This window comes from Phaseolus vulgaris, chromosome 3, assembly GCF_051622355.1.
Source record: "Phaseolus vulgaris cultivar YP4 chromosome 3, ASM5162235v1, whole genome shotgun sequence".
NCBI lineage: Eukaryota > Viridiplantae > Streptophyta > Magnoliopsida > Fabales > Fabaceae > Phaseolus > Phaseolus vulgaris.
The window spans coordinates 18,418,348-18,444,394 of NC_143500.1; the positions used below are offsets into that span (position 1 = coordinate 18,418,348).

General features: G+C 43.0%; 1 protein-coding gene and 1 pseudogene across 2 annotated transcripts; one reads left to right on the forward strand and one right to left on the reverse strand.

Annotated features, from left to right (window-relative positions):
* Positions 1 to 3,283: 3,283 nt before the first annotated feature.
* Positions 3,284 to 8,179, reverse strand: LOC137806817 (subtilisin-like protease SBT5.4; annotated as a pseudogene). The gene is made up of 11 exons (XR_016519728.1): positions 8,081 to 8,179; positions 7,844 to 7,953; positions 7,679 to 7,776; positions 7,426 to 7,593; positions 6,608 to 6,713; positions 5,597 to 6,140; positions 5,328 to 5,422; positions 4,982 to 5,227; positions 4,740 to 4,854; positions 4,246 to 4,460; positions 3,284 to 3,968 (listed from the first exon to the last, which is right to left on the reverse strand). The product of XR_016519728.1 is annotated as a subtilisin-like protease SBT5.4 (transcript).
* A 13,414-nt stretch (positions 8,180 to 21,593) lies between these two features.
* On the forward strand, positions 21,594 to 22,641 carry LOC137806818 (small ribosomal subunit protein uS19x). Its single transcript, XM_068607117.1, has 3 exons — positions 21,594 to 21,733; positions 21,821 to 22,027; positions 22,202 to 22,641. The coding sequence occupies exons 1-3, from the start codon at positions 21,731 to 21,733 to the stop codon at positions 22,448 to 22,450; spliced, it is 459 nt and encodes a 152-aa protein (XP_068463218.1). The 5' UTR covers positions 21,594 to 21,730; the 3' UTR covers positions 22,451 to 22,641.
* Positions 22,642 to 26,047: the final 3,406 nt, after the last annotated feature.

Here is a 26,047-nt window from a genome sequence, read left to right on the forward strand (position 1 = left end):
GGTTCAAGATACTAGTAATGAAACTAACCGTCCTGACATTGATGATCAAATTTTGTTTGTTGAAGATCAATATGTCTTAAGTAAGCCATCACAAGCCATTCTTGCACCTTGTGATAATACACCTTGTGATAATGTTGAAAATAGCAGTGATAATAATTATGAGTCACAAATTGAGGTTTCAAAAGTAGATTGTTCCATATAGACCAAAACCTCAATGAAAATCATGATATAGAGCAAAGTTCTGAATCAAATCCATTTGTCCAAATGAGCACAAGAATAAAAAAACCACCTGAGTATTTAAAGGATTATCATTGTAAGTTAAATATCCTTTGAATTTTGTTTTGTCTTATAGAAATTTATCACCTTCTTACAAATCTTTTGTTATGTCTCTTTCTTCACATGTTAAGCCAAACACTTATTCTGAAGCTGTGAAACATGACTGTTGGAGAAAAGCTATACAATGTGAGATATCTGCTTTAAAGTCAAATCAAACTTGGGAGACTGCTCTTCTGCCTAAGAACAAAGCTGCCATAGGTTGCAAATGGGTATTCAAAATAAAATATAAGGCTAATGGGACAATTGAAAGGTATAAGGCAAGGTTAGTGACAAAGGGATATACACAAAAAGAAGGCATTGACTACCTTGATACTTTCTCCCCAGTAGCAAAGATGACCACCATAAGGTTGCTTCTTTCTTTAACTTCTATTTATAATTGGGAATTGAAACAATTAGACATAAACAATGCCTTTTTACATGGAGATTTGAAAGAAGATGTATACATGGTTGCTCCTCCTGGATTGACTTCTATTCCACCAGGAAAAATTTGTAAACTAAAAAAAGCTTTATATGGCCTTAAGCAAGCCAACAGAGAATGGTTTGCCAAAATGTCATCATTTTTGCTTTCTATGGGATATACTTAATCTATGAATGATCATTCCTTGTTCATTAATTCTTCTGAAGGATCTTTTACAACATTATTGGTATATGTGGATGATATAATATTGGCAGGAAATGATAAAGAAGAGATTGCTTGAATCAAACAAGCCTTAAATTAGACATTCAAGATTAAAGATCTTGGGAATTTAAGATATTTTTTTGGTTTAGAAGTAGCAAGAAGTAAGACAAGAATAATGGTAAATCAAAAGAAATATGCATTGGAATTATTAACAGATATTCAAGCCTACAGAAGATTGATTGGAAGGCTTATGTATCTCACTAATACCCGACCTGACATAACATTTTCTGTGCAACAACTTTCTCAGTTTCTTGATAAGCCTACAATTGCTCACTATAATGCAACGATTAGAATTCTCAGATATATCAAAGGGGTTCCAAGTCTTGGTCTATTTTTCTCTTCCACTACCTCAGTTCATCTCAAAGCCTTTTGTGATGGTGATTGGGGCACCTGCAGTGAAATTCAATGGCTAACTTATCTTCTTCAAAATTTCAAAGTTCCTTATACTGTGACAATGACTCAGCAAGATATATTGCAGCAAATCCAGTGTTTCACGAGCGTATAAAACATATAGAAATAGATTGTCACGTGTTCCGGGAAAAATTAAAGAAGGGTCTCATCCATTTGCTTCCCATTTTCACCACAGAGCAATTGACTGATATTTATACCAAAGCTTTAAGTCCTCAATCTTTTAAGAATATTTGGCGGGTATTAAAGGATACAGATAACAGAGTTATAGAAGGATCTTAAAATTAATTAGGTGTCTTTTCTAATTATCCATGGTTTCTCTCTTTATAGAAGAAAATAATTTGGTGTCTTTTCTAATTATCAGTTGTTTCTCTTTATAGAGATGAATAACTTTATTTTGTCTTTGTGTGTTATGATTCTAGTATTTAATTTTTGATTCTTTCCCTCTTTAGTTAAACCTAGAATGAGTGTATTACTTGTATATATTCAGACCATTTGTTTTGATTTTAATAACAAGAAAATGAGATATTCTCTACCTTCCTTTACTCTTTTATTAATCTTTGTTCTATTTCATAATAGTATGCAATAAATATATATACACACATACTAATGTTGAGTTGTATTGACAAAGATAACAAACAAACATTTATTTATTTATTTAGTTCTCACAAATGAGTACCTAATCACTAGAAAATGATGGAAACTAACAATTCCATCTTATTTGTTAGACCTTTTCCCAATCTCCTAATGATATATACATAGAAAAGAATGAAGGAGAATATGAAAAAAAGGATGTCATCCTAATTATGTCTGATCCGATCGGTCATCGGTAGTCGATGACGTCAGCAGAAGATAACCACGTGGACCACTCGCAGGGTGACACGTGGACCAGGTGACAGATAGATCAGGGTGAACGTGATCGGTTGTCACTAACCAAGTGACCACCGACAGATCAGGCGGCAGAGAAGTCAGGGGACAGATCACCCAGAACGGTGATCGGTGGTCAGTAACCAAGTGGCCACCAACAGACCAGTTCCCAGATGAACGCCTGGGGGCAGAACGCGAGAAGCAATAGAGCGCCGATCAGTTATCGGGTGCATGTCATCGGGGTCTCGTGTTACACGCAGTTAAACTAGGACTGAGGTTCCCAGCGAGAGCGTTACGCATGGACCTCGCATGAGCACATCTCAGGGAATCGTGCACGAGAGTGGCCTGAGGGAGCTAGTAAACCGGTCAGTGATTGGTGATTCCCTCAACCCATTACGTGCGTGACACCGTGAAGGGTAAGCCGTTTACGCAGAGAGCAACGTTTGGTGAGTGTGCCTAGACCAGCCACACCTGGCATTCTCCTGAGAGTATGCGATTTACCCAGATGGAAGAAATATGCTAAGTTACTCCGCAAGGGAATAACTTAGGCGCACAAAGAGAAGCGTTGGAGCCCTTCAAGTAGTGACACGTGTATGGTCAGATGTGAGTCGCATGCCTCCACGTGTCATCATCTGAGAAGGGCGCGGTCCAGATAAAGGTGCACTCCGTACCGCTAAAGGTACAGACAAGCGCAGCCAAGCGCAGAGACGCGCGGACACGCACAGACACTCGCACTCCACTGATTCTGGAGGTACGTTGTCTCAGAAAGCATAACAGGGTTCTGACACATGCCAGAGGGGCATAACAGAATTCTGTTAGGCCCAGATACAGAGGGAGGCATAAAAGAGAATCGGGGTGAGATTCAAAAGGGAAGAGAATAGAAAAAAAAAAGAGAGCAAGAGTTTACACACACACTATTAGTTTTTCTCATTGGTGGTTCTGTGATCTAACTTGATCGTCGGAGTGCAAACGGCCGCTAGAGGCGCCGTCTGTGTGTTTTGCAGGTCGCGTTTGGAGATCCTAGAGAAGGTTCTGAGGGTGATTTTGCAGATAACACAGTCGCGTAGACGGGGCAGAGAGTGCAACGAAGCGATTCCTCCACGCGCAAGTCGTCGGCAGGATCAATGTCTAATCACATATTCTACCCTCTAATTCCACCAACTACAATTGGACTCCTCACTTGATGTTTCCCATCAGACCAAGTTATGCCTCCAAAATGTTATAGCCTCACCCGGTCTTGTTACTTTCAGTGTCAACTTATAGCTCTTCTCTTCCCCAATTTTGTCAAATTTCAACACATTAGGCTCCACAGAGATGGAAAGGCCTGCTGGTACTCTAAGACTTGCAGTGTAAGTGCCTGGTGACCCAACATTTTTCACCCTCCGTGTGAAACTAGCTGAGCCATAAAGTTTTGGTATTGTCATTGTAGGGTAGTTGAAATCCAGGATGTCTATTATATCAGGGCAACGATAATGTGCACCAGAGAACGTCTTTATCTGAGTCTGGTTATAGCCAGAGATACAAAGAAAGTTTAGGTAATCATTCATGGTTAACTCATACACCAACCCGGGATCCATGGCACGATTTGGTCTGATGTGGCCAGACCCATATGCAAATGGCGTTGCCTTACCATTATTCCCATCAAGCATCGGCTTGCCAGTGTTGTCCCTTGTCCTGGCTGAAACATGACATTTTCCACAACAAAAATTTATGTAAATATGTGCCACAATAAAAGATAAAGGACAAAACTTAGATAACTCTGATTTTAGTTCTCACTCCTACAACATGTGTAACAGCTATTTATGTTACTTTGTATTATCATAGAATTTCTTAAAGAAGTGTTGTCCTAAAGAGAAAAAAACAGCAAGGAATTGTATAAATAAACCAAATGGACCTCATAATAAGATTATGAAGTATAGTGATAAAACAATATTCTAAAGCTCTTAGTTAATTACCAGTTGTCATTATTGCAGATTTAATAGCTGCTGGACTCCAAGTAGGATAGAGAGTCCGGAGAAGGCCAACAACTCCAGCCACATGAGGACAAGACATGGATGTTCCAGACATGGTGATAAAAGGAACCCTGCGCTTGTCAAAATTCAATTCGGTTGGGCTGACAGCTCCTGAGTAGGCAGCAATAATGTTCACACCTGGAAGCGGTGACATCAGGCTGGAGATATAAAAAGGGGATGCAGAAGAAAAAGAAACCAGGAATTAATCTAAAACCACAAGTTACAAAAGACTTACTGAAAAAAGAAACAAAATACTTGAAAGTGACTCATGAATTTGAAGGTTTTATCTCGACAATCCTCATTATATATAAATATTTGCATGCAGATTAATGAAGTAAAAGTCCCTAGTCTAATAATTTTTTTTAAAAAAAGCTAGGAAATGTATCTAACTTTTGTGCAAATTTGAAAGGAACTACATAATGGACAAATGGGCAAACCTTAAGGATCTCTGGGGTGACTAGGTTGGGCCCTCTTGAGGAGAAAGCTGTCATGACTGGGGCAGGCTTTGTCCGCAACTTGGTCTCGGGTGGTTCAATATATCCTAGTGGATTCCTGCATGATAACATTATTAATAGCCATTAAAGATGTTGACGGAACAATAGTTATGTGGGGTTTGCATTAAGAGAGAAGAGAGATGGTAGAGTATGTTTGAAAGTGAGGGAGGGAGCGAAAGAGTTACTTAGTTGAGTTCACGTAGGCATAGACAGCAAGACCATCTTTATAAGTAACTTGTGATGCAGGAAGGAGATGAGGATCAGCAATAAGCTCATTGCCACTTAACTCGTCATTACAAAGAATCATCCCAGCTGCACCAGCCTCCAAAGCAACCAGACTCTTTTCCACTCTTGGATTGATACCTCTAAGGCAAACCAATATTTTGCCCCTCGCCTTTTCAGGGTCAATTGTTCCTCGTATACACAGAGTACTACATACACAGGGACAAGCGTGTTAATCACATCAATCATGTTGTACTTTCAAAATCACTACATATAATAAATTTTGGAAAAGTTTTAAACAAGCGTTACGCGTTTTCAACTGATTCCTTGGCCAATTTTGCTTCTGCAGCTTTGATAAGTGGGTAAAACTTGGATTCCGGCATAGCTTTGGCAAGGCTTGCTCCCTGATAACCAAGGATTGAAGTTTTTAATTAAAATTGGACAAACAAAGTGAGATGAATTAAGTTGTTGATTGAAAAATTCCCGTTCAAGACATTCATAATTTGTCATATACACATTATTTTCTCTATCAACTACTAAAAGCACTTACTTTACTATAAAGAAACAGAAATATATACCTTGAAGCGTTGTCCATTGTGGAGTTGAATAACAGTGTCAAACTCTCTGTCCAACGTGCTTGCACCAACTGTTACTATCCAAGGTGCAACATTAGCGACAGTTCCAGGCGAAGGTCCGGAATTTCCAGCAGAACATACAACAGGAATGCTCTTCATGTTAGCATGAAAGGCCCCGATTGCTATACCATCCTCAAAGTAATCCGAAGCAAGCCCTCCAAGAGAGAGGGAGAGAACATCAACCCCATCATGTATGGCCATGTCTAAGCCTGCCATGATATCAGCATCAAAGCATTCATTGCCTTCAAATGGTGGCCAGCACACCTTGTAAGAAGCAACCCGGGCCTTAGGAGAGCCACCTTCGGCAGTTCCATTTCCAAAGCCAAACACATTGGCTCCAGGAACAAAGGTCCCTCCTATTGTTGACAGTGTGTGAGATCCATGACCCTCATAGTCTCGTGCTGTGTTCAGTGTCCTGTTAAATTTTGCTATTCCTCCCAAATAGGCAAGATAACCTTTGTTGAAGTACCTTGCCCCTATAAGCTTCCTGCATATATTATCAGAACGTAACACTATTCAATTTTTTTCATTGCACTAATGTTCTGTTTTTAACAAACAACTGCACCATAATTGATACACATTCAGGTACATTCAACGAAAGCCAGTTATAGCTGCATTTTATCTGGATTTTTCTCATTTGAAGGACATTAACAAAAGGCAATTTTTTATTAAGACATTGTTTTTTTTCATTCTCTGTCATTTTTCTTGCATTAATTATATTATATTGACATACAACTCGAACATGACTACCTCCAAGCATAAAACAATTAGCAGATAATTTTTAAACAGATAACTATCATTAATGCCGTCCCTTGTCATCCCTATTTATAAATGCTATAATTATCAGGATTTAATACATCTAATTTAACAACGGATTTTTTTTTATTAAATTATAAATAGGAAAATTGTGGTTGAAACCGATAAAAACACGGGTAAAAGAAAGAACTTGATCACCTGTTGCAACGGAAGCCGGTGATATCATGTTGACAAGTTCCTTTCCACCGTGATGGAATGGGTCCCATCCCCTCATCTCCAAAGCTCGGAGATTCTGGCCATACACCTACAACACACAAGTTTTAATCAGACTTTATGAAAACAATAGCCCAAATGCATTTCAACAGATATGAAAAAAATAAGAGAAGGAGAAAAAGAAAAGGAAGAAATGAGTAGTTGTGATGAAACACTGGGAAAATTGTTTAGGCACTCTATTTGGGTAATGCGGTATCCCAACAACATTATGCATAATAAATAAGAAGGCATGAATTATTAAAACGTGGTTAATTGGATAGTTAGAAAGTTACAATAAAAAACACAAAGTGCTACTTGAGAAAACATCATGGGTCGACCGTGATTTGTCACACATGAAAAGGATCCACGCCAAAGTGATTTCCACGGCTGCAACAAGACAGATGATGCTTTTGACAAGTGGATAGTGATTGCACATTTTTCAATATTTAAAAATAAAAATAAAAGAAATGCATGTGGCAATACCACAGTGACAGACAACTGAGAAAGTTACGGTACTTTAATTACTCAGCAGCTCACAAGAAAGAAAGAACAGATAGGAAACAGGACCTCTCGAAATTTTAACTCTTGATACGTAAGAAATCCCTGCTTTGTGTTGGTGTGATGCCAATACCATAACACATTCTAGTCAAAATCCCTTTACATGATCTAATGGTAATATATGCACATGACATGAGTGAGTTGGGACTCGGGACAGGAAAGGTGAAAATTTACAATAGCTGAGGCAAGCAAGGGAGGAATATTACCAGTGTCAAGATGCGCAATAATAGTATCTTCACCATATCTGGCTTTTCAGAACACTGAATCGGAGGGAACTACCCCATCAACCCTTTCCATGTCCATGAATTCCCATGAATGAGTAGTGTGTAGTTTTCTTCCTTTGTTTAAGAAAACTGACACAACCTCTGGATGTTCTGCATTAAACACACAAAAGTAACTTTGTTAATTAAGGATGGGATTTCATTTCTGAACCATGTCTTGTTTTGCTGGCATTCTTACCTGCAATGTCAGCCGCTTCTTCCTCTTCCAGCATGGCAGCAAAGCCATTGATGTGCCTTGTGTAAGAGTATATCATTGCCTCTTTTGCTTTCTCAAAGCTGCATCACAACGTTAATTTAGAGGAGTTTGCACTGAGGATTGAAGGAACATTCATTTAGTGTGTACCTTCCAACATAGGAATGAAGGAACTCATGATGAGCTTGTGTAACTAGATCAAAATCAGCATATGTGGCTCCTTCACCATGCTCATGGGATCCCATGTAGACTATGTAAGACTATTTTTTTTTAAGAAAAAAGAAAGAACTTGAGCCATTAGTCAACTTTAAAACCAAATGGATGAGTGGGTTAGCACAAAAATTGTTAAGCAACCAACTCACAAAGTGTTGAAGAAAGAATAGTGACATAAAGCAAACCTTTTTTTATTGCAAAAGCAGGAGCATGAAAAACAGAAAAGAGAATGAAGGAGAGTAAGAGGAAAACTGAATGCTTTCCGGACAACATTTTACACTGAGTCATCTTTATTACGAGAATGCAGGAACATGAATTGAAAAGTGAAGAAGAGAAGGTGAATGAAGTAGAGAAAGAGTAAAACAGGACAGGTTAACAAGTAGAGCATATATGGACAACTTGCTCCACTATACAACTCTTCATTTATAATATAAAAAAAGGGTATTTTTGTCATTTCATATAAAAGTTGAAATTTTAGGTGATCCTGCCGACAACTCGAGCATGGAAGAATTGCCTTGTCGCTTGCTTGACCCGCCTCTGGCAACTATGCTATCTGCAGGAACACTCTTAGAACCTCCTCCTTGGGAACTCCGAACGCAACCTGCAAACACACAGACAGCGCCTCCAGCGGCCGTTTGCACTCTGACGCTCAAGTTAGATCACAGAATCACTAGAAAATAATGTGTGTAAAAAACAGTGTGTGTATTTCTCTCTGATTCCCTTTTTATCCCCCTCTGTGTCTGTGCCTAACAGAATTCTGCTACGCTGTCCTCTGCGCGTGTCAGAATTCTGTTATGCTTTTGTACGAAAACGTACCACAGTCAGGGTCGTGGGTGTGTGGGTTTTCTGTCTGTACCTTTCACGACACGGAGTGCACCTTTATCTGGGTCGTGCCCCTCTCAGACAGTGACACGTGGAGGCATGCAACTCGCATCTAACCATTCACGTGCCTCCACCTGAAGGGCTCTAGCGCATCTCTTGTGCGCCTAAGTTATTCCCTTGCGGAGTAACTTAGCGCGTTTCTTCCATCTGGGTGAAATTGCACATTCCCAAGAGAACGCCAGGTGTGGCTGGACTAGGCACACTCACCAAGCATTGCTCTCTGCATACACGATTTCCCCTTCACGATGCCATGCACGTAATGGGTTGAGAGAGTAACCAATCACTGACCGGTTTGCTAACTCCCTCAGGCCACTCTCGTGCACGACTATACCGACGAGGAGCTCTTCTTTCTCTGAGGTATGATCATGCGAGGTCCATGCGTAACGCTCTCACTGGGAATCTCAGTCCCAGTTTAACTGCGCGTAACACGAAACCCCGATGACCATGCACCCGATGACTGATCGGTACTCTATTGCTTCTCGCGTTCTCCCCCGGGTGTTTATCTTGGAACTGATCTGTCGGTGGCCACTCGGTTACTGACCATCGATAACCATACCGGGTGATCTCCTCCCTGATTTCTCTGCCACCTGATCCACGTGTCACCCTGCGAGTGGTCCACGTGGTTATCTGCTGCTGACGTCATCGACTACCGATGACCGACCGGATCACAAGCCCCCTAGTCTCGAGCTGTGAACTCGTTCTCAGCGAAGAGACTAAGTGGTCGCGCTCTTGGTCCACGTGGCAAGCGGGGCCGCATCACGTGCCACCTCACGTGTCGCCCTTTAACGTTACAACTTCCTTTCTTAATCTTGCGTCACGTGGCCGCATCAACGGCCAGCGTGGAGTGCCGCTAGCGCTTCCCTTATTCAAATAGGCGCGCGTTTTCACTGTTTCATCATCTTCTTCAACACTCTCAGGCTCACTTCGAATTCCCTCTCTGCGCGCCCATCTTCCTTCAAGCTTTCTACCTCCAAACCTTTCGCGATCACTCAAAGGTATGGTTTTTCTTCTTCCTTGGTCTATTTAGGCTCTTTTCACCGATTGCATTCGTCCCTTTCATTATCATTCATTCATCTTCTCTGTTTTTCCTCTTCTCGACCCGCGCTAGGGTTTTCGCGCCCCTCACTCTGCTTTCTGCTTCTCCCTCTTCCTCTTTTTCGCCTGGACATCTCTTTCTTCTTCCCTTCCTCTGTTTTTCAACGAACCATTCATCATTTCTTCTTTTTCCATTCCTCTGACCCTTCATTTTTCTCCATTGCAGTTATCTCGCAATGGCCCGCTTAAAACAAATCGCTCGAATCGTCGCTTCGTCTTCTGGTGCACAGCCTTCAACAAGTGCACCGGCACCGCCACCACCCGATGCTACCTCCTACCATGACAACGCCATGGTTTACGACTGGGCTCCCTTGACGTTGCTGGCCGAAACCTCCACCCTACTACCGCAGGGTCACCTCACATCCCTTCTGAGCAACGACCCAGACGAGCCTTCTTGCGCTGTCGACAGGGAAAACGACTTTAATATCTGTATACGCATTCCTCCTCGAGGGATGCCCATCTGTGCGGATGACAGGGCCACCAATGGGGTGCCCTTCACCTTCGTCTACTCCGCCATCTTCAAGAGGTTGAAGTTGCGCCTACCCTTCACCTTTTTCGAGAAGGAGCTGATGATGGAGTTGAACGTCGCACCCTGCCAACTCCATCCAAATGCCTGGGCTTTCATCCAAGCATTTGAGATTCTCTGCAATTACTTCGGGCTTAACGCCTTCGTGGATGTGTTTATCTACTTCTTCGAGGCGAAGAACCCTAGGGACAGGTCCTGGGTTAGTCTGAATGGGGTTGCTGGACGGGTGCTCTTGGGCCTGTATCAGCAATCCTTCAAAGATTGGAAAGGCAGGTTCTACATGATATCTGCCACCCCACGAAGTCCAACATTGCTCGAGGGGTACCCCCTCTACTGGGTTCCTGGGGTTGAGTTCAAGAAACCCCGGGGTCTCGAAGCCATGGCCCCCTACGAGCGCGAGCTATGTGGGTTGTTCCTGGGGGCCAAGTACAACTTTGCTCTTCTCATCAAACATGAGTTTGATGTGTTGGCTTTGAAAAAATACATAGGTAGGCTCTTCTTCTTTCACCTCTTAAGATACTTGCACATTCTCATGCATGCTTGCATACATTTCGACTCACTTGCATAACTATGCCATCTAACTCTTCTTTTTCCCTTCGATGTAGATACGATGTCAGGGAAGGAAAGGAGGAAAGCTTTGCTGGAGCTTGCCAGACTCAAAGGGGCCAAAGGGACTGGCTCCTCTTCTTCCACCACCGATCCTATCGCCGCTCCTCCTCTCTCGGTCGCGCTAGCTGAAGGCCCCGAGCCAGGAAGGAAGAGAAGAAAGCTGGTGAAGACCTTTCCTTCATCTGCTGCTGCTCCTGCTCCCTCAACCGAAGAGGAAAGCTCAGGCTCTCCTCTCGTGCACCGCAAGAGGAAACTTCCAGCGGTTGGGGGGGTTTCACCTCTTCAGCTTGGGGAGATTGAGGTAGTGGAGATAGAGGAAGGTTCACCCTCGCCTCCTTCTATTCAACCTGCCCCAGTGCCAACAAGCTTTCCCTCTCCTCAACAACTGCCATCCCCAGCTCCTCGATCACCATCTCCTTCCCCAGCAGGCCAACCACTTGGTCAATCCACTCCACCTGCTGGGGGCGATTCTGCTCGCTCGGGGGACCTCTCGTGACGCCACCGCCACCGCCAACCTCCGCCGCTACCGCTGAAGGCGGCGAGGCCAGCTCTCGACCAAGCGGCTCTGGAGCAAGCAATGAGAACTTCAGCCGAGATATTGCCTTGGTCCGACAGCTCATTCGCAGCCGGGAGCTTGTCGAGTGGAACGGGGAGGAGGTGGACATGCACCTGGCGAAGCAGATAGTGCTTTCCCTGGAGTTTTCCACCCAGCACCGCAAGCAGCTAATCATGGAGAAAAGGATCAAGGAGCTTGAGCATGATAAGGAGTCACTGCAAAGTGACTTTGAGGCTGCCCAAGGATCCGTAGAGTTGATGAGGGGTATGGTGGAAAAAGCCAGGGGAGAGTACCTAGCGCAGGTCCAAGAGACCATCAAGACTGAGATCTTGATGGGGCAAGCCATCAATGTCTTGGACTGCGAGGTGGCGGAGTTGCGGGGCAAGGTGACCCACCTGGAGGCCGAGACTTCCTCCCTACGCCAACTGAACTCATAACTGGCGGGGGATCTCGAATCTGCCAGAGAAACGGTCGTTACTGGGGAGAAGAAGCTCGAGGAGGTGGTGAGCAAGCTGTCCGAGGCAAAGGGCCAATTGGAAGAAGCTGCTTCTTCCATTGCTTCCCTTACCACCGAGAAGAATGCTGCGGAGGCCTCCAAGCAAAAGCTCGAAGTGGAGAATGCTGACCTTATGGGCGTGGGCGCTGAAGCCCTTGCTTATGGGTTCGAGCTGGCACTCGAGCATATCAAATGCATTCTCTCGGATCTGGACCTCTCCCAGTTCAGCATTTATCACGAAGTGGTAGATGGAAAACTCATCCCTCCTCCTTGAGCTCTTTCTCTCTTTTTTCTTTGTAAATTTACACTTCTGCACAATTTTTTGTACTTGAACTTGTATAAACTTTGTCGCTTAATATATACTAGTTTCAGACGTATATCTTTCTCTTCGCATTTTCTTAAGCTTTGTCTTTCTCTTTGCACGCGACTAACTGTTAACCAGCTTAGGCTTAGCGCGATCTGCCTTCTTTGATCTTGGCCTCTACTTTGATCATGACTAACAACTCCCTTAGCTTCGTCCTTAACAGTTCTTGTGCACTGCTTTGTACTGGATGACTGACAAGGCATAGTCTGTCTACTAGCTTGTTGTGTAGGAATTTGTTTGGAAAAGTTTCCTCCGACCAGGCAAGACTGATCAGTCACCGTTCTTCAAGCAGCGTACCCACCAACAACTCATCAGTCATCGTTCTTCGGGCAGCGTACCCACTGACAACTCATCAGTCATCGTTCTTTGTACTTCACTTTGCTTCTCTATCGCTCTAGCGCTAAGTGCATAGAGGACATCGATCGTCAGAGGTGATACTTTGTTTGGCGAAACCTGCTCAACTGCGTGAACTCAACAATACTTGAACTTGACCCTCCATGTACCGCCTTTAACTTGAGCAAGTTGTTTAACCTTATAACAAACTTGGCAAACTGTTAACTCAAAATAAACTTGAGCAACTATCAATTCTTCGGCGATGACGTTCAATAAAACTTGTGAACTTAAGGCAACAAACCTTAACATAAAATCACTTACTAGGCAGCAGGTTTTGACTCAAACTAGTATTAAAATACAGTTTACCTGATCTGCCAAGTGAAATCCCCCCTACTTCTGTCATCGCCCGGAACTCTTCTGATCTGGTACTCGCCGCACAACCCCTTCACTGTCTCAACTTTCACGCCATAAGGTTCTGGCGATGTTACCTTTCTTCTTTTCCTGACTTGATCATTGTTCCCTCATCTGGGGATAGAGGCGCCTTTCGGATCTTTCTCTACCTCCCTGAGTTTCAGAACAATGATCTGGTCTTATTGGGTCAACATTGCTGTTTCACTTAAAGGGGGAAAGGCATTTTCCTTCCCTTCCCACCATTTAAGGTCACAAACACCCCTGACCTTTCAGCTCATTTTGCCTGAACTCGCTCAACGGCGAGAAGGACTTTATCTTGCCTGAACTCGCTCAACGGCGAGAAGGACTTTATCTGGTGCCTCTACTTTGCCCAGGGTTTACATCTCCTCTTCCCTGGATGCACTGAGGACTTTTAATCTTGCCTCTATCTGCTGGTGCAGAGAGGTCTTTTAATCTGATCTCGCCTGCACTCGCACAAAGTCGAGGAGGACTTTATCTGGTGCCTCTACTTTGCCCAGGGGTTACATCTCCTCTTCCCTGGATGCACTGAGGACTTTTAATCTGTTCTCGCCTGCACTCGCACAAAGTCGAGGAGGACTTTTATCTCTTTCTCGCCTCAAGACGCGCGAGGGCGTCGAGGTCTTTAATCATTGCTGGTGCCTCCGATCGCCGAAAGACGATGAGGACTTTAAAACTTTAACTGTGCCGCCGATCGCCGAAAAGCGATGGGGACTTTAAAACTTTTAACTGATGCCGCCGATCGCCGAAAAACGATGGGGACTTTAAAACTTTTAACTGAGAGCATGCAATACGATTTTACTGTTGCCCTAGATCACATACGAGTAATAAGGCCTTTTTCCTAAAACTCTCGAAGCCATAAGCATGCAAACATAGAAGCTTTAAACTTTGAAAAACTCTTCTTTATTGAGTGGCCTCATTAAAAACCCTCCTTAGGGAAAAAAGAGTGCCCCTTGAAATTGTTTTAACAGAAACTATTCGAATCTCTTCATATTCGTCTTTACTTACAAGGCTTTAACTGTAATACGACTTGAGATGTGTTGCGTTCCGAGTGCGAGGAATCGCCCCTCCTTCTAACGTCTCCAAGCGGTAGGCGCCATTCCCGAGCGCCTCGGTTATTCTGAACGGTCCCGTCCACTTGGGCGATAACTTGTTCTGCATCTCATACTGATGGGCCTTCCTCATCACCAGATCGCCGCTTCTAAACTACCTTGACGTTACCTTAGAGTTGTACCTTCGCTCAACTTTTCTCTTTACCGCTTCAGCTTTCACTCTCGCCTCCTCCCTGACCTCATCCAGCAAATCCAGATTCATTCTTCTTTCTTCGTTCGAGTCTTTCGCCACGAAGTTCTGGAATCTCGGCGAGCTTTCCTGGATTTCAACTGGAATCATCGCATCACATCCATAAACCAAACTAAAGGGGGTCTCGTGGGTTCCTGACTGCTCAGTGGTATGGTATGCCCAAACTATGCGGGGTACCTCTTCAGCCCACGATCCCTTAGCTTTCTCTAATCTTCTCTTTAAACCTCTCAGCAACACCCGATTGGCAGACTCCACTTGGCCATTCGTCTGTGGGTGCTCGACAGATGCAAACACCTGTTGTATCCCCACCTCTTCGCACAACTTTTTCAAGAGGTGACTTGCAAACTGAGTCCCATTGTCTGACACCAAGCGTTTAGGCACACCAAACCGGCACACTATGTTCTTCCATACAAAGCTCTCGATCTTGTGTGCGGTGATCTGGGCCACTGGCTCCGCTTCGATCCACTTGGAAAAATATTCAATCGCCACCACCAAGTACTTCATCTGCCTGATCGCCAATGGGAAGGGTCCCAGAATGTCAATTCCCCAAGTATGGAACGGCCAGGGGCTGTAAATCGACTTCAGCTCTTCTGGGGGTGCCTTGTGCCAATCGGCGTGCTGCTGGCATTGCTTGCAACGCTGGGCGTATCTCTTGCAATCTTCTCTCATCATGGGCCAGTAATAGCCTACACGGATAGTCCTTGTCGCCAGCGATCGACCTCCAATGTGGCTCCCGCAAATTCCCTCATGGAGCTCAGCCATAATCCTCGTGCACTTCTCTCCGTGTATGCATACAAGAAGGGGGTGCGTGAATCCAAACCTGTACAGCTCGCCGTCAATAAGGGTAAACTTGTTGGAGCTCTTCTTTATTTTTCTGGCCTCAGCTGAGTCCACTGGAAGCACACCATCCGCTAAATAACGTTGGTAAGGCGTTATCCATGTGTCTGGCTCGTGGACATCGCAAATCTGCATCGATCTTGCCCCTTCTTCTGCTAGGCGCGCTCTGACCCTCGGCGCCCTCAGAGTTTCCTGCGTTAGGGACCTATGACTTCTCGTCGGTCTTCCCATTGATCTAAACATGGAGAACTTGGTGGTCTGCCACGAATGCTCGAGGCGCTTTCAAAGTTTCTTGAATGACAATCCTCTGCCTACCCCTCTTGCCCGAACTAGCGAGCTTGGCTAGCAAGTCAGCTCGGGCATTATGTTCTCTTGGCACGTGCACCACTTCAAACGAAGCGAAAGATCTTCTTAGCTCCTGCACGTACTCCAAGTAGGCTGCCATCTGCGGGTCCTTGGCTTGGAACTCGCCAGTTACTTGTCCCGTGACCAACAGCGAGTCGCTCTTGGCCATCAGCACTCTCGCCCCCATTTCCTTAGCCAGCAAGATTCCAGCGATCAAAGCCTCATACTCTGCTTGGTTGTTGCTTGCTTTGAAAGCGAACCTCAATGACTGCTCTATCAACACTCTGTTGGGCCCTTCCAAGATGACCCCAACCCCGCTGCCCAGCTGGTTGGACGACCCATCAACAGAGAGTACCCAACGAAAGTCACCCTCGGCGTTTTGTGCCACCTCGGAGGACAACTCGACCACGAAATCGGCGAAGACTTGCCCTTTGATCGATCCCCGGGGTTCATACTTGATGTCGAACTCCGAAAGCTCGACCGCCCACTTCACCATCCTTCCAGCCACATCGGGCTTCTTCAAAACCTTCTGGATCGGCAGATCAGTCATCACCAGTACCGTGAAGCTCTGGAAGTAATGGCGCAATCTCCTCGCCGAGAATACAACCGCTAATGCTGCCTTTTCTAGGGCCTGGTACCTTACCTCCGGGCCTTGCAGCACCTTGCTAACAAAATATATAGGCCTTTGGGTCTGGTCCTGATCTTGCACTAGCACTGCGCTGATCGCCCTCTCAGTTATGGCAAAGTACAGCTTGAGGGGTGTTATGTCTTGGGGCTTGCACAGAACTGGAGGGCTCGCCAAATATTCCTTGAGCTTTACGAAGGCCTCCTCACACTCCTTTGTCCAAACAAATCTGTTGTTTCTCTTCAAACATTGGAAGTATGGGTGGCCCTTCTCTCCGCTTGCCGATATGAATCGAGACAGGGCGGCCATCCGCCCCGTGAGTTGCTGCACCTCCTTCACATTGGCGGGGCTCCTCATTGCCAAAATGGCGGCGCACTTCTCGGGGTTAGCCTCAATTCCCCTCTCTGACAGAAGAAACCCCAGAAATTTCCCTGCTTCTACACCGAAAACGCACTTTTCAGGATTCAGTTTTAGCTTGTACCTGGCTATTGTGGTGAACAACTCTTCCAAGTTTGCGACGTGCTTGTCTTTCTCCAGGGACGTCACGACCATGTCGTAGACGTATGCCTGCACATTCCTTCCGAGCATGGGCGCGAGCACTTTGTCCATCAGCCTTTGGTACGTGGCCCCTGCATTCTTCAACCCGAAGGGCATCACCCTGTAGCAATAACATGACCTTTCCGTCATGAAGGCGGTCTTCTCTTCGTCCATGGGGTGCATTTTGATTTGGTTGTACCCTGAGAAGGCATCCAGGAAACTGAGCAGTTTGCACCCTGATGCACTGTCTACTAGGGCGTCAATGCTTGGCAAAGGGTAAAAGTCCTTCGGGCAGGCCCTGTTCAAGTCTGTAAAGTCAACGCACATCCGCCATTTTCCGCTGCTCTTCTTGACCAGGACGACGTTAGTGAGCCATTCTGGATATTGGATTTCCCTGACGTGGCCCGCTGCAAGTAGTTTTCGTGTCTCTTCTTTGATCGCCTGTCTCTTTTCCTCATTAAATTTTCTTCTTCTTTGGCGGATGGGCCTGACTTGGGGGTCCATTGCCAAACGATGGCACAAGAAATCGAGGTCGATCCCCGGCATATCTGAAGCAGCCCACGCAAACGCATCCAAGTGTCTACTAATTACTTCGGCGATCTGGTCTTGCATCTTGCTATCCAGGGTTCTTCCCAACTTAAACACCTTACCACTGATCTCCTTCTCGAGCCATTCCTCTACTGGCTGAGGTTTCCTCTCGCTGGCGATCAGCGCCCTCGCGATACCGGTTTCTCTGGCGGTCTCCGAGCAGTTTCTCTCCGACCTTGCCTCTACATTCCCCATCGGCACATCGCCCTCGGCGACCACCTCTAACGCCGCATCCGAAACTCGCCGGGGTTCGCGCTCCGACTCCACGCCAGGGGGAGGCGTTGTGGTTACGTGGCACACAGACCTCTTATTCTTGAGGCTGTTTTTGTAACACTTCTTCGCCTCCTTCTGGTCGGAGCAAATAGTGATGATCATACCCTCCATAGACGGCAGCTTGACCTTCATGTGCCTTGTCGAAGGCACAACTCCTGTTCTGTTGAGCGTTGGCCTCCCCAGCAGTATGTTGTACGCTGACGGGGCGTTTACAACAAGGTACCTGACCTTCTCCGTTCGTGAGGCCAAGCCGTCAGTGAAGGTCGTCCTCTGCTCGATATACCCCCTCACCTCCACTTGGTCGCCGGCAAAGCCGTACAAGCAGCCCCCATATGGTCTTAGCTGATCAGGGGACAATTGTAACTTCTTAAAGGTTGGCCAAAACATCACGTCTGCTGAGCTTCCTTGGTCGACCAGCACCCGGTGGACGGTCCTTCCCGTCGTGACAAGTGAGATCACAATAGGGTCGTTGTCATGAGGCACCACGTCCCTGCGGTCCTCCTTGGTGAACGTGATGTCCATGTCGGGCGAGTGATCTTCAAAGACTTCCACTGACATTATCGACCTCGCATAGCTCTTTCGTTGCGACGCCGTGCACCCCCCGCCGGAGAATCCGCCAGCTATGGTGTGGATCTCGCCGTGAATAGGCACCTCGTGCTGTTGCCCTCCGCTGCTCGCCGGTTGAGACCCTGATGCTTGGTCCGCTTGCTTCTCTAGCAAGTAATCCTTCAGGAAACCACATTTGACCAGCTCGGCGAGCTGGTGCCCCAGAGCCAAACACGAATTGATAGAGTGGCCAAAACTCTTGTGGACTCGCACCATGCGTCTGGTTTTGCCCCGAAGATCTTCTCCGCCGTTTTCTCAGGCACTTTGAGCCTGGCAGCTATGTTTGGGATGACGATCAAATCAGCCAAACCCATCACAAACTCATACCTGGGGGGGCGATTACTCTCCCTGGGGCGCCCTGGTCCCTTGCTTTTATTTTTCTTAGGGTCGTAAGGATGACGCGTCCTTTGATCCCTCTTTCCCGCCGCCGCCTCCATTACCCTCCGAGGATGTACCCTTGCTTGGGTGCGCGGTTTAGCTAGGGCCACATTTCCTCTCTTCTCGGTGACTTCGCTCTCGGCGGCGATATGAGCCACAACACGTCGCTGGATTTCGCGCGAACGTGGCGAGGTGTCTCCTGATGAGCGACTCACTAAAAGGCCCAGGCAACACGCCCTTTTTGAAGGCGTGCACGAACATCTCTTCGTCCTTTCCTGGCAAACGGACTATCCGAGCTCCGAATCTGTTCAGGAAATCCTTCAAGGACTCCCCTTGGTACTGCCTTATATCAAACAAGTCGTAAGACACCAACGGTGACGCCTTGTTCACTATGTACTGCTCAACAAACATCTTGGAAAACTGTTGGAACGTGGTAATGTGGCCAGTGGGTATACTGACGAACCAGTCCAACGCCGTTCCGCTCAAAGTGCTCATGAACACCTTACAATACACCGCGTCTGAGCCCCTTGAGAGCATCATCTGAGTATGAAACGCCGTGAGATGGGCTTCAGGGTCCTCCACCCCAGTGAAAGACGCTTTCACTGCCACAGTGCTGGCCGGGACCACCGAGTCCATGATCTCTTGGGAAAATGGCATAGGAAAGCTGCGTGGTGGGGATGGGGGTGCAGATCTGTCCCCTGCCGCACGCTCCTCCCGCTCCTGAAGGGCTTTGCACAGCTCTTCGTTGATCCTGTTGAGCTACTCGTTCCTTGCTTGCGAGGCCACCAGCGCCTCGTGCATCCTTTCCTGCTCAAAACGTGAGGCAGCCACGTTCTCCTGCAGCGTCCTCATCATGTCCATCACTTGCGTCATGGACACAACATCTTCGTCTGTTGATGGCGCAACTGAACTGGAGCGCGTTGTCCTCATTTTCTCAGCAAAGACTTTGAAAAACTCTAGAAACTTTGGTGTGGATGGGACCTCGATTCAAACGGGCCCCACGGTGGGCACCAAATGATCCTGCCGACAACTCGAGCGTGGAGGAATTGCCTTGTCGCTTGCTTGACCTGCCTCTGGCAACTATGCAGAACACTCTTAGAACCTCCTCCTTGGGAACTCCGAACGCAACCTGCAAACACACAGACAGCGCCTCTAGCGACCGTTTGCACTCCGACGCTCAAGTTAGATCACAGAATCACTAGATAATAATGTGTGTAAAAAACAGTGTGTGTGTATTTCTCTCTGATCCCCTTTTTATCCCCCTCTGTGTCTGTGCCTAACAGAATTCTGCTACGCTGTCCTCTGCGCGTGTCAGAATTCTGTTATGCTTTTATACGAAAACGTACCACAGTCAGGGTCATGGGTGTCTGGGTTTTCTGTCTGTACCTTTCACGACACGGAGTGCACCTTTATCTGGGTCGCGCCCCTCTCAGACCGTGACACGTGGAGGCATGCAACTCGCATCTAACCGTTCACGTGCCTCCACCTGAAGGGCTCTAGTGCATCTCTTGTGCGCCTAAGTTATTCCCTTGCGGAGTAACTTAGCGCGTTTCTTCCATCTGGGTGAAATCGCACATTCCCAGGAGAACGCCAGGTGTGGCTGGACTAGGCACACTCACCAAGCATTGCTCTCTGCATACATGATTTCCCCTTCACGATGCCATGCACGTAATGGGTTGAGAGAGTAACCAATCACTGACCGGTTTGCTGACTCCCTCAGGCCACTCTCGTGCACGACTATACCGATGAGGAGCTCTTCTTTCTCTGAGGTATGATCATGCAAGGTCCATGCGTAATGCTCTCATGGGAATCTCAGTCCCAGTTTAACTGCGTGTAACACGAAACCCCGATGACCATGCACCCGATGACTGATCGGTTCTCTATTGCTTCTTGCGTTCTCCCCCGGGTGTTTATCTTGGAACTGATCTGTCGGTGGCCACTCGGTTACTGACCACCGATAACCATATCGGGTGATCTCCTCCTTGATTTCTCTGCCACCTGATCCACGTGTCACCCTGCGAGTGATCCACGTGGTTATCTGCTGCTGACGTCATCGACTACCGATGACTGAGCGGATCATTAGGTAAAGAAAGAGAGTTGTATACTGGAACAAGGTTGTCATTGTATCATTTTCTTAACAAGGAAGCTGTTCTTCTCCTTCCTGCTATGGATTTGAAGTCCAAAGGTAACTCAAAAGCTCTTATTAATAAGTGAAAGGAGACTGATAAGCTGAACAGAATACCACAAAACAAGGAAACAAAATACTAGGATTCAGTTAGGATAAGGGATTATATTAATTAATTATAATTAAATTAAATATATTATAATATAACTAAATATATATAATATATAATATATAAACAAAAAATCGATAATTCTGTTAGGATAAACAATCTAAAACAACTCCGCTAACTAAATTAATATCACCAATCACAACAAAAACATTTAACTTTTAAATGTTTTATATATAATAATATAATATAATTTCAATTTGAATGGGCTTTAGGCGTAGTAATAGACATCCAAGCCCAATCTGCACCCCAACAAATGTCTTCCTACACTCCATCATTTATGAAAAGACCATTTTACCCCTTCTAAAAATGTTTTTCATATTATTTTTTTTAAATATTTCCAAAACATACTTTCGGAACACATTTTATGAATTCTAAATTTATCATTTTAGAAATCAAAAAAATATGTTTTGAAAAGGATATTCCAAATTTTTTTTGTCTTTCGGATATTTTATCCTGGAAACACCCTTTGGTGACAAGGTTAATTTTAGTATTTCAAAAAAGGTAGGGGTGCAGTAAGAAAAATGTAGGGTTGCAGGAAGAAAGAACTTCTTTGTATAATTGAAGCCCAATCATTGTATAAATAGAAGCCCAATCATTGTAGAAATTAAAGCCCGTCAATCTTGATGGATTTTATTCTAGGGTTACATAAGAGGCTGACATACGATCAAGGTGAGGGTATTTTCCTGCAACTGCCAGTGCCTTCACTTGTTTGTTGTCGTTCGAAACCAAAACCCTAGCAGTCGGCAACAATGGTGAGCTCTTCTTCGTCTAAGATGAGACTGAGTTACATTTATGGTGGCTGTTGTTTTTGGTAATGAATTTTGCTTCTGCATTTGCAGGCAGACGTTGAGGTTGATGTGGCGGCAGCAGCACAGCCGAAGAAGAGAACATTCAAGAAGTTCAGCTTCAGAGGAGTAGATCTGGACGCGCTTCTCGATATGTCGACTGATGAACTCGTCAAGCTCTTCAGTGCCCGTGCTCGTAGAAGGTTTCAGAGAGGTCTCACCAGAAAGCCCATGGCCTTGATTAAGAAGCTCCGCAAAGCGGTACTCTTTTCTTTTTCTCTTATCTTACATGTGCTTCATTTCGTTGCCGTTCCTTTGAAACTGATCTTGTTAGGTTTTACTGATTTTATTTTCCTAGCAATCTGAAAGTGATTTAATAAGCAAATAAATAAGAGTTGTTTGTTTCGGATTGTGGTTACTTGATTTTAATGACAGAAAAGGGAAGCACCGGCAGGTGAGAAGCCAGAGCCAGTGCGCACTCATCTGCGCAACATGATTATTGTGCCTGAGATGATTGGTAGTATCATTGGAGTGTACAATGGCAAGACCTTCAATCAGGTTGAAATCAAACCTGAAATGATTGGCCATTATCTCGCTGAGTTTTCAATTTCATACAAACCTGTGAAGCATGGTAGACCTGGTATTGGTGCTACTCACTCGTCTAGGTTCATTCCTCTCAAGTGAAAACATATATGCCTTAGTAATTTCTTGCGGCCTGTGGGATTTTGTTTGTTATTTAAGTGTTTTATTTTCGGTTCCTTATTGTATGGTTAATCAGGACTTGATTCCATAGATCAAACATTTTAGTGTTTCTTTTATTTTCACAACTTGTTCATTTAAAACATGGATTTATCGAATTAGTCTTTTAAACTTAATTTGCGATGTGTTAACGGTTGAATATTATGGCTTATTGGCATGCGATTACGGAACAACTCGTCCCATTAGGAGTTTGAACCTGCCTATTTTTGTTTTGGTAGCTAGAGATTCTTTTATTTTCCAAGGACTTAGAAGTTCTTAGTCGTTTAGTTTCTGTTAAATATGTTTTATTTTTTAATCTATTAGGTTATGTTGTTTTTGTTCAATTTAATATAATGTATTGTTTTTAATATATCAGGCTATTTAGTTATGTATTCTAAGTTATGTATCTAGCAAATAAAAATTTTCTAGAAATCGGTGATCCCTTTGAAGTTTTTTACCAGAGGTAAATTTAGTTAAAAATGAGATGGGTGAGACGGAAATAGAGGGAATGTAGGTAGAAAGGGGATCCAAATCAGATTTGGGCAAGGGGAGCAGGGGTTTCTAGGAATTTTATTATTCCAATCTTACATTTTTCATTGACACAATCCTGGCATCAGTTTATTTGTGTACTAGAAACTTCATCAGCAAAGTACGAGGCAATTTTATTTAGTTATGTATTCTAAGTTATGTATCTAGCAAATAAAAATTTTCTAGAAATCGGTGATCCCTTTGAAGTTTTTTACCAGAGGTAAATTTAGTTAAAAATGAGATGGGTGAGACGGAAATAGAGGGAATGTAGGTAGAAAGGGGATCCAAATCAGATTTGGGCAAGGGGAGCAGGGGTTTCTAGGAATTTTATTATTCCAATCTTACATTTTTCATTGACACAATCCTGGCATCAGTTTATTTGTGTACTAGAAACTTCATCAGCAAAGTACGAGGCAATTTTATATAAATCTTCATATTCTGTTTTACGTTGCTGAAATTTCAATCTTGGTAGAAATTAGCCATTTTTTACGACGATTGAGTTTTCAGTTCTTAGGTTTGACCAGTACAAGTTTCATCACAGAATGCGTGGATTTCAAACTCATTATCTAACCTCTGATTGTTAAATAATCTTTTATCCTTCACTTGTCAAGGGAATAGTCAGATAGAATAGTCAGTTTTGATCTATCGCTCACAGAAACTGTAACTTATGACCAAAGGGAATCAGACGCTAGAGTGGTTTATAATATTTGCAACTATTTTCCACCGGGTATCCTTACCATGGTTGAGCAATGAATCTTGTTAGTTTGCGTTGCTCTTAATACGTTTAGAGGGCTGAAGTATCTCGGTGAAGATTCTTTCTAATTTTATTCTTTTTGGGTTTGATTGGATTTGTATTGATAGTTAGTATGAACCTCTATTACCAGGTAGTGCAACTGATTTTGGAGTTTATTTAAATTTCCATGTCTTATAGGCTTAATACTGAGCTTGTGGTACGAGAGATTCAAAGCTGTAAACTGTGACCTTGGGTCTTCTAGTATAGATAATATTAGTACAGATAATATTTGTTAGGATTTGAGTAATAGAACTTTCTAGGAAGTATAGATAATATTTGTTAGGATTTCGGTAATAGAAGAACTAATTAGGATTTGGACAATGTATCGTGGGTAAATTCACTCAATTCTGGCTTTTCTACTTACAGATACTAAGAATTATATCGAGATATTTTTTACTAAAATATTTTGGATTTCGTGAGATGCCAAAACATTTTGATGCCCCTGTTTTTAAAAACTATTGTGATAATGTAAGCTATTCGTGAGAAACACCACCTTAGCCTCAAAATCAACAATGCCCTTTTTCTTCTCTACGTACTTTTCTATTTTCAACCTCGCTGAGATTTAATTACTCTCAGATTAAAAGGTATAATTAGTGATTGTATTTTTTATATTATGTAATATATCTATTATTTATCTTATTTTATTATATTGTAGGCTTGCCACATACGTGATTATCGTTAAATTTTTTTTTATATATAACTATATATACAGAAGTAATAAATTACTTATTTAATTTTTTTTAGCTTTTAGTATGTTAAAAAATAAAAATTATGACATAATAGTATTAATGATTGATTTTAAAGTTTAAAATAATAAAAATAAATCGTAAGTAAAGATATTTATAAAAATGATAATTTTATTATTATTAATTATTTTATTAAGAGGTTTATAGTATATGGTTTAGGCTTTAGGGTTATTTTAACTAAAGTAAAAATTAAATGATATTATTATGTTATTTTTTTTCAAACCATACAATTTTGTTATAGGAAAGAAGAGAGTAATTTTAACTGAGATACTTAAAATAAGAGGTAATTTTATTTAAGAATGTTTTATAGTAGTTATAAAATTTTAAATATTGTCTTAAATGTCAAACGTTCTTTTCATATAAACAGAAGTAACATTTTTAAAATATGTATTATATTTAGAATATAATTATATAAACTTTCTGGTTTGTATAGAATTAAATTTCAATTATAATATTCTTCTCCAAGAACAATAAATTTAATATGAATGAACATATTCAAAATATATATATTTATTTTATTTTAATGTTTTGTTTGAATTAGAGAGAAAATGAACGGGGATTTAAAGAGTGATTTTGAAGTAATTTGAATAAAAAGAGTAATTTAATGTTTTGTTTGAATTAGAGAGAAAATGTACGAAGATTCAGAGAGTGATTTTGAAGTAATTTAAATAAAAAAGGTGAAAAAAGTTAAGTTGTTTGAATTAAGGTATGTACGAGAAGAATTAAGGTATGTACGAGGATTCAGAGAGTGATTTTAAAGTAATTTAAATAAAAAAAATAAAAAAGTTAAGTTATTTGAATTAAGGTATGTACACGTAATATATGGGAAAGGAAAGAAAGTTGGAAAATAAATTTTATTTTTTTAATCAGTACAAATTTATTTATTAACCCTAAAGCCTAAAAAAAGGGAGTGTGTTCACTGTGCGAAAATGGTGAAGCAAAAACAATGGTCTAAACCCTCCCAAAAATCACCGCTCACGGTTCAAATCAGCTAATCCAAACACACATGAAACTTGTGTTTCCTTCCACGGCTACTGTAGACAAGATAGCTATTTATTATTTTTATATATCTAAAGAAAAAAATATGGCAAATCAGATAAAGAAATAAAAGTGTTTATTTCATGGGAATGAAAGTTTCACACCATAAGTATAATTGCATATATATAGGTTTGATTTTAGTTATTACAGGTTTCAACAAAATATGAAAAGTTATATATTCAAAAACTAGTTCAAATATTAAGTAAGTCTTTGCATCTTCTAGACTTGACATTAAGGGTTTGTGTATTGCACTACACCGTTTCCTATCTATAGTAACATTTTGATAGTGTGAATTTATTTAAAATATCACAATACATAACTTTTAAAATGAAGCAAATTATTTTGCTAATAGTCATTCTTCATTTAGTTGTACATTAGCCTCCATGAGACCAATTCAGATACTAATTTATATGGATTCATCTTCTAATTTTTCCAATG